Source organism: Pterocles gutturalis, unplaced genomic scaffold, assembly GCF_000699245.1.
Source record: "Pterocles gutturalis isolate BGI_N339 unplaced genomic scaffold, ASM69924v1 scaffold48100, whole genome shotgun sequence".
NCBI classification, from domain to species: Eukaryota; Metazoa; Chordata; class Aves; order Pterocliformes; family Pteroclidae; genus Pterocles; species Pterocles gutturalis.
In genome coordinates, this window is record NW_010145089.1 from 6,962 (window position 1) to 14,923 (window position 7,962).

Below are 7,962 nucleotides of genomic sequence, written 5' to 3' on the forward strand. Positions count from 1 at the left end.
TCTGTTAAGGGAATATAGTTTTAAGTGAAAGGAGGACTTTGTTTAGAACTACTAAGTCAAGATATGACCAAGACTCAGATGTGACAGTTATGACCATTAAAACCCATACAGATATGAAAGCTCCTCCGTTATTTTATTGAGGGGAAGAGCCTGTGATGGCTATTAGGGATCTGTCTGTTTTTCTAGACTATATTAAGTGTAGCTTATAAGCATGGACAGTTTATTGTTAGACTAGTAGCATGTATTGCAAATGTTGTAGTACAGTAGCACAGACTTTAGCACAGATCAGCTTCTAGAATGTTTGTCCAGCAACCTAGGTGGATTTTGCAGCCTGTGAAGAGCAGTGTGCAATTACAGCTCTCATGCTACCAAAATCCTGTTGCCTTGAGTCGTCTAGATGAATTATAATTATAGGAGTGACCCCAATGGTGTATATTTGGTTTTAACATAGAAATTGAGAATAGTATGTTCAGTATACCTAAGTTATTGCTTGTATATCAGTTTTCAAGGAGTGTGTTTTTCTCTAATGATTTAGATTTAAGGAGGATCCTTTCCCAAACTTTCAGTGATCGACTCATCATATGACCTTGGGAAGTTACTCATCCACCTTGAGCTTCAGTTTTCCCAGTTGGAGTATTAAGTAAGCAATGGGAAACTTGCTGAAAGCCAAACGTGATTGAGTTGAAACTTCCTTGTGTTCTGTCATTTGTTTTGCCTTTTTACAAAAAAGTAAATTTTCATTATTTTTTCAAGTTGGTATTTGAAAAATTCACTCTGGATCTGCTATCCATGGTGTGGACCTAATGTTCAGATTAAGAGAATTCAAGTTCCAGCCTCCTTTCCAAATGTACACCCGTTCTCATCTTACTAGGTCTTCAGCTGATCTTACTACTCTGCTGCTATTTCCTTGAACCATCTAGAAGATCGTGGTCTTGTGGGAAGCTGCAGTCTATCCCTCAGATAAAAAGGATATTGCTGCTACCTATGAAAGCTTTAAACAAGTAGTGGTTTTTTCCAAAGATCAGCTAACTGTAGACTCTAAAAAAAAAAAAAAAAATTAGGACAATTAACTATGTCCTAACTATTAATTAACTAAGTCCTTCTGTCTTAAAATCAAAGAATGCTGTTGCCCAGGCAAGTGCTGTAAAATTCTTGTGATAATTTATGCTGGCTTGACATACAGTCTCTTGCTTGAGTGCTTGGGGTTTCCCCCGTTTGTTCCTGGATGAGACAGTTTTCCCCAAGGGTTAGTGGACTGCATTGTGGAGACTGCAAGTCATATTTAAGTAAGCGTACTTGTCTTGAGGTGTATTCAATGAGCTGCTGTTCTGCCATCTGAGAGGACTGTTGTTCAGTGAACCACACTTCAGCCAGGTGGTTTTTTTTGTGGGGATTCTCCTCCTGCGTCCTGCTGAGATGTACAAAGACATCTTGTACAGGTCAAGGGAGCTGATGGGGGCTTTTCCTCTTCAAGTGCACTGCTCTGTTGGAGCTGTGTCCCTGCCCTACAGGTTTGTCTGTGTTGGCGTAGTGATTCCAGCACAAGTAAAGCACAACTTTTTTTCTTTTTTTTTTTTTTTCTTACACAATGCGCCTGAGGGAAGGAAAAGCTTATAGTCATCTTTGATGCGTGCATGAATTCTGTTTTCAGATGTTCAGACGGTTGCTGGAAAGAACTTTATATTAGAAAAAATGCTGCCAGGAAAGAGAAGTTGAACAAAGGCTCTCAAAGTCTGGTTGTAAAACTGTTGCCGTACCCTCTGGTTGCTTCTAGGTGGCACTACAAGAAAAAGAATATGTGCATTTGCTAGATATGAGAAGGCAGCTGTTGAGCTGGTTGGGGCTCTTGTGGTCATAGTGGAGAGAGGAGCAGCTGGCAAATACTCCGGGAGAAAGGAAGAAAGGATTAAATTTACTGTGCTGTGATAGAATTGACTGAACTCTGAATTGCATTTTGTATAAGTGTGAAACAGTGGTCGCTTAGTGACAAACTGGTTTTGCTTTAGTGCAAAAAATGTGGTTGTGGACAAAATTTATATACAGAGCTCTTCTCCAAATAATAATAATCACAAGAGAAATTCTGTTTTTCTCTAAATATTTAAATGTGAGACTGCTTTGTAAAGCAGTTTTACAGAACAATTTTACTCTGTGTACATGGGCCAAATAAAATACAGGGGTTTATTCTCATCTAAAATTTGAATCTTAACATTCTTAAATATTTTTTCATTTTGAGTAGGAAAAATCATAACATATTCCAGTTCACAGCCATTTCTCAACTTTTTGTTGTTGTCAAAGTATATGGCAGCTTTTGGTTTTGTTTGAAGGAGGGGACTCTGATATAGTACATGTTTTTGAAAGTTTACCCTAAGACGTTGTAGTAAAGGAAGTAATCTCATGTGATGATTTGTAAAATAAATCTTATCAAAGCAAAGATCTAACCTCTTTTTTTAAACTTTTTTTTTCCTAAAATGTTTTATTCAAAACTAGACAGTGTTCTGGGAAGAAATAAAAATCCTGATCTACGAAACATAAAACTAAATAACTAAAACCTTTCTTTTTTTTTCAGCAGCTCCATGAGACTGTGAAAAGAAAGCTTGATAGTGCTGCTTCCCCTCAGAACGGAGACCAGCAGAATGGCTATGGCGATGTATTTTCTGTGTCCAAGAAACTGCGTCGTGATGATGGTCTTGGTGGAGTGAGTGGTTCTTCCAATGGAATGCCTCCTGTGTCTCCACTCCATCATCTTGACAAGAAATCCGGCAGCGGGGATACGTTACAGCTTAATGGAAAACATCCCATGGGGCTAGATGGCATCAGCAAGAAGTGTCTTCCAGATTCCAGCCTGCAAATGAATGGAGGTGGTGATGCTGATGACTCATTTCCTTTGAGTTTGAACAAAGAGCTGAAGCAGGAGCCGGTAGATGATCTTCCATGTATGATTGCTGGAGCAGGGGGTTCTATGTCTCAGAATAACTTGATGCCTGATCTTAATCTTAATGAGCAAGAATGGAAGGAACTTATTGAGGAGCTTAATAGATCAGTACCTGATGAAGACATGAAGGATCTCTTTAATGAAGACTTCGAAGAGAAAAAAGATGCGGATTCTTCAAATTCAGCTGCACAGACTCCATTGCCACAAGATATTAACATAAAAACTGAGTTTTCCCCAGCACCCTTTGAACAAGAACAGATGGGATCTCCCCAGGTTAGATCCACTTCATCAGGTTCGGCATTTATTGGTGCTGCTTCTGTACCTGTAAGCACCGCTTCTCCAGCGGTTGGTAGTTCTCAGGCTATGTTTCAGCCTTCCAGTCAGTCAATGACTGAAAATCATAATCAACCCATGATGCAGGCATCAAACCACTCTCAGAATGTCCAGAGGCCTCTCCCCAATGTGTTGTTACCTGGGAAGGGTGCAGGAAGTGCCAAAGAAATGTCTTCTGCTCATCAACTTCAGCAAATTGCTGCTAAGCAGAAGAGAGACCAGATGTTGCAGAACCAGCAACAAGCTTCACAAGTCCACCAAACGAATCAGATGTCTACATGGCAACAGTCTGGGCCTTCTCATAGTCCACTGGCTGTCCCATATACCATGGAAAATCCCACCAGCCCATCGGTTTACCAGCCAGACTTCAACAATCAGAAACTCATGATGCCTAATATGGGAAATAAAAGCTCACCGAGAGCTGGAGGCAATTACCATGTGAACATTTTGGGTCATCAGCAAAACAGCTTGAACCAGAACCCTGTGAATAGTCAAGGCTCTATGCTAGACTATGGGAACACCAAACCCCTTTCACATTACAAAGCAGAATGTGAGCAGGGAGTTACGGTACCTGGTCAGAACAAGACTCCCATGTTGGCATACATACAACAGCGCCAGCAGGCACCACTGTCTCATGTGAGCGATGACCAGAATGGGATGATCCTGTTGAAACCCAAGTCTGGAAGCATTGCCTACCGACTACCGCACAGTCAGGTGAATGTTCTGGTTTTTGTTAAACCTTTATTTAGTAGCAGATTTGAGGTTTTGCAAGAAGGTGTTGGAAAGGTAAGACTAGAGTACAGATTACTGTGTATTGTTTCAAAACAGCAGCCATGTGATTTTAAAGAAGAAAATTAGAATATATAATAAGCTGAGGCAAGAATCAAGAACTCTGTTTTCCACTGGGGACAGTTTTTAACATTCTGTTCTAGGTCGTGTAGTAATGTGTGATTTCCAGCTTAATATACTTTGTGGGCAACAAATTATGTCACGCTTCATAGAAGCTTCTACGTACAAAGATAAATAGATGCTTTGTAAACTTTTGCCTAAAATAGCTCATATAAAACTGTGGTGTTAAACAGTGTTCTCAAAGAAGCTTTGATTTTTATTTTTTTTTTAAACCTTGATTTTAGTCCCTACTTGTGTCTGAGTTGGCTTACTATAAAAAGACGTGCCTTTGGTTGCTGCTTTTTTGAAGAGAAATGGAACTGGGGGCTGCATTCCTGATTTCTTGGGTGTTCTTGGGGCTTTTAAAATCTAGGAATTTGTTATTGGTTAAGTCTCTGGGGATTGGTGAAGCATGGGATAGGAGAGAAATATATTTTTAAGAATGAATAATAGTAATATTTGTCTGCTTGAAGCAATATGCTTCAGGTTTTCCTATAAAGGAAATTCCAGATGGTGGTGCTTTGCCTTGTATGTAACTGATACTACAGGTGTGCTGCAGGTGAAAATTTATGTAGTGGTTGGAGGTGTAGACTCATGGGGATTCTGTAACATGTGCCTGCACATACTAGAGTGCTTGCTGATAAAAAAGGGCTTTGTTATAAGGATTAAAGCTCCTCTAGCAAAAGCTGTTGGAGATGCAACTCTAGTCATGTTCCCTCAACAAAACAAAAAACCTGTGAAAAAGGTCTGATTAGTCTGTGATAAAGACCACACCGGTGTACAAATAAAAATCGGAAATCAATGCGTGCTTCATAAGGTACAAAAAAATTAATCTCTTTAAAAGCTAGCAGATGTAACAGTCTAACAAAATTTTGATGGAAGAAGAAAGGGAAGGATGGAGATGATTGTGTATGTCACATCTTCCCCTCAGTGTCAAACATGGGGGTGACTTTGCATTTCCACTACCACGCTTGCACTGAATTAACAGAAATACTGATGAACGCTTCTGGAGAATTTCTCAAAAGCTTGTGTATAGAACAACTTAGCACAGCATTGCCTATATTTGGCTCATGATTTCTTATGAAACTGCAGGGAATGAGAACCAACAGCCATTAGCTGAATTTTAAACTTGAAAGTAGTATTTGTTTGCATAATTAGAGCTAAGGGTGAACTGTGCTTAAAAATGATACAAATTGTCAAATTTCAAATGGATTTGCCAGTAGGAAGAGGACAGCATCAGATCTTGAATGATAAACATTCCATGTTATTTTTGTTCATACCAAGTTCCAATCTCCAAAAAAAAGCAGACTTATGAAAAATTAATAATAACAGGGTTATTTGTAGTAGTATTTTTCTCTAGAATATGGTGATGGTTGGGTTGCTGGAAGAAGACTCCTTTTGATCAGTGATATCTTTCTTCCCCTTCACCTGCAAATAGTAAATATTCTGATACTAAAAAAAGCAACATTAGGAAAGGAGGCATAAACACTTGCTGAATTAAATGTTGACAGAAGAGGCAGGATTCAGATAAATGTTTTACATAATGAAAATTTAAAATGTTGTATTTGAAAAGCTGCTACCAAAGTGAACTGAAGCTGGTGTGTTTGAAGTGCGATTTGTAACTGGCACCGTTCCTTTGGCTGAACAGGAGCACACATTGCTACGCTCACCTGTTTGAGCTGGACTTTGGGAAGTACTTTGAGACTGAAGCTAAAGCCTCTGTTCCTGAAGGTTGTGGAGCTTCTGACCTTAATGCCGAACTCTCACTTCCATGTCTGGCACTTTATAGATGGGCTTTCAGCTCTCTTTTTAATTAGCTGAACTGAAAAGTGTATCACACTCGCCTTTTCTGTTAGAAGCTTCACAAGTGAAGAAGCTGTTGCATAAAGATGACAAAATATAAGAAACTGGTTTGATTTTTATTAAATAGTAAATGCACAGATAAGCAATAATTGACAATTTCTGGTTTTCAGAGGTGTGTTATGATTCCCCTCCCTGCATAGACTTTGTTTATACAGTCTCTCAGCTTTATCCTGTAATATGATAAAAATAGTACAAATTGTGGTCGTCGCTATGAAAGTGCCTTTCCTCATTTGTGTAACTGCATACAGTTCCTAAATTCTGGAGGGCTAACCTCTTTCTGTGTTTCTATATTCTGCAGGATCAAACCCCTTCTCCTAACGTTCCTCGCGTTCCTGTTTCTGTCCCGGGCCCTGGCGTGGGTGCCCAGGCTCCCAACGTCTCCATGGCAGGTAACCACAGCAACTCACCTTATCTCAGCAATCAGCAGCAAGCAGCAGTGATGAAGCAACACCAAATGCTGATGGACCAGCAGAAGCAGAGGGAGCAGCAACAAAAGCACTTGCTTATGGAGCAACAGAAGCAGCAATTCCTAATGGAGCAGAGACAGCAACATCTTCTGGCTGAGCAGGTGAGAGGGGCCAGCAGTCTTTTTTTTCTTTGCACTGATTTGCTTTGGTGGATGAAGGAGTGTTTGTAATGTGATAACTGTTTGACAAGATTTCAAAATAGGGAATGTAAACTACAAAGCGCTTTGGTATCATAAGTATAATTGCTGTTTTATGTTTCTGTAAAAATAACCCAAACACGTAGTACTTGATTGCTGAGGCTTATTTTTTTCTGTTACAAGGCACTATGGTGAATGAAAAGAATAAAGCAGGTAGAACTGAGTAATGTGAAAACACAAGACAATACTTACAGGGAGAGAATGTATCATATCAGTGGAGGTGTAATTCTTTGTGAAAGGAGAAAGGCAAATGATACCAGAGCAAAAATAAAAGATAAGTTTGGGATGCTGTTGGTGGGTTCTGCAGAGCTTTAAAAATGGAAGCAATGAGCAAGAGACTCCGTGAGCTCATTGTGCTTTCTTCCGAGACATCCACAGCAGTTCATTTTTCAGACTTTAAAACATCTTTCACTTGTTTATTTGGGGAAAATAATTGCACATCTGCATCCAACTTGTATCTTATACTGCCAAAAGAATTTGACTCTGCTGTTCATCAGACTGCAGAAAGCTGCTTTAGGGATCTTCCCTGCTCTCTCAGGGAAGCAGGCTCCTTGTGTGAACCTTTCTAAGCTTTAAGCATTTTGCAAGTCCTTCAGCTGGGAATCAGCCCAAAGGGCCTTATTCCCATCATCAGTTCTTTTCTGCATTTTTTAAAAGTCCATGGAGGCATATTCCAGACACTGGCAGTGTACATACAGAAAATTATCAATATCTGGTATGAAGGAAGGGGAAGATGAATTTTCAAAGGTTTGAGACCCAGGGAGAACCTGGTATTGTTTGAGCTCTTAAAGCTGTGGCTCGGTAGGTTTCCTTAGCTAAGTAAGGGATCTACCAGGTGTCAGTCCTCTCTGAACTGTGGGCTGGTGTATTAACAGGATGATAAGTAGCATATCTCAAACAGTGTTGAAATATATTTTTTTTCTACCTAGTTGCTGCTGCTTAGCCAGCACATGTTGCAGTAGTAAATACCGGTATTATGAAAATATCTTATCCCTGTCCTAGTTATAGTAACTACATCAACTTCTACACCTTGCACCTCTGTATAGTGATACTGGGACTCTGATCCCAGTTAAGCAGTGGCTTTGCTTTGGAGCTGAACAGACTTAGATACTGCATTTGCCACATTTCTAGATGTTGTTGGCATTCTAATTTGATATTTATTTTTTTGGATACACAGGATACTGGATGTAGTTTTACACAAAGACTTCTGAATCACTTGATCTCTATTTTGCAGGAGAATTATAGTTTCAGGAAGCTTCAATGCCATTTCCTGTGACACTAC

At 39.6% G+C, this 7,962-nt stretch overlaps 1 protein-coding gene across 1 annotated transcript; it reads left to right on the forward strand.

Moving 5' to 3' along the window:
• Positions 1-2,566: 2,566 nt before the first annotated feature.
• Positions 2,567-6,584, forward strand: MAML1 (mastermind-like 1 (Drosophila); the record flags this gene model as incomplete). The annotated part of the gene is made up of 2 exons (XM_010085279.1): positions 2,567-3,979; positions 6,315-6,584. Coding segments are annotated over 2 exons (1,683 nt in total), but the record flags the coding sequence as incomplete, so codon positions are not given.
• Positions 6,585-7,962: the final 1,378 nt, after the last annotated feature.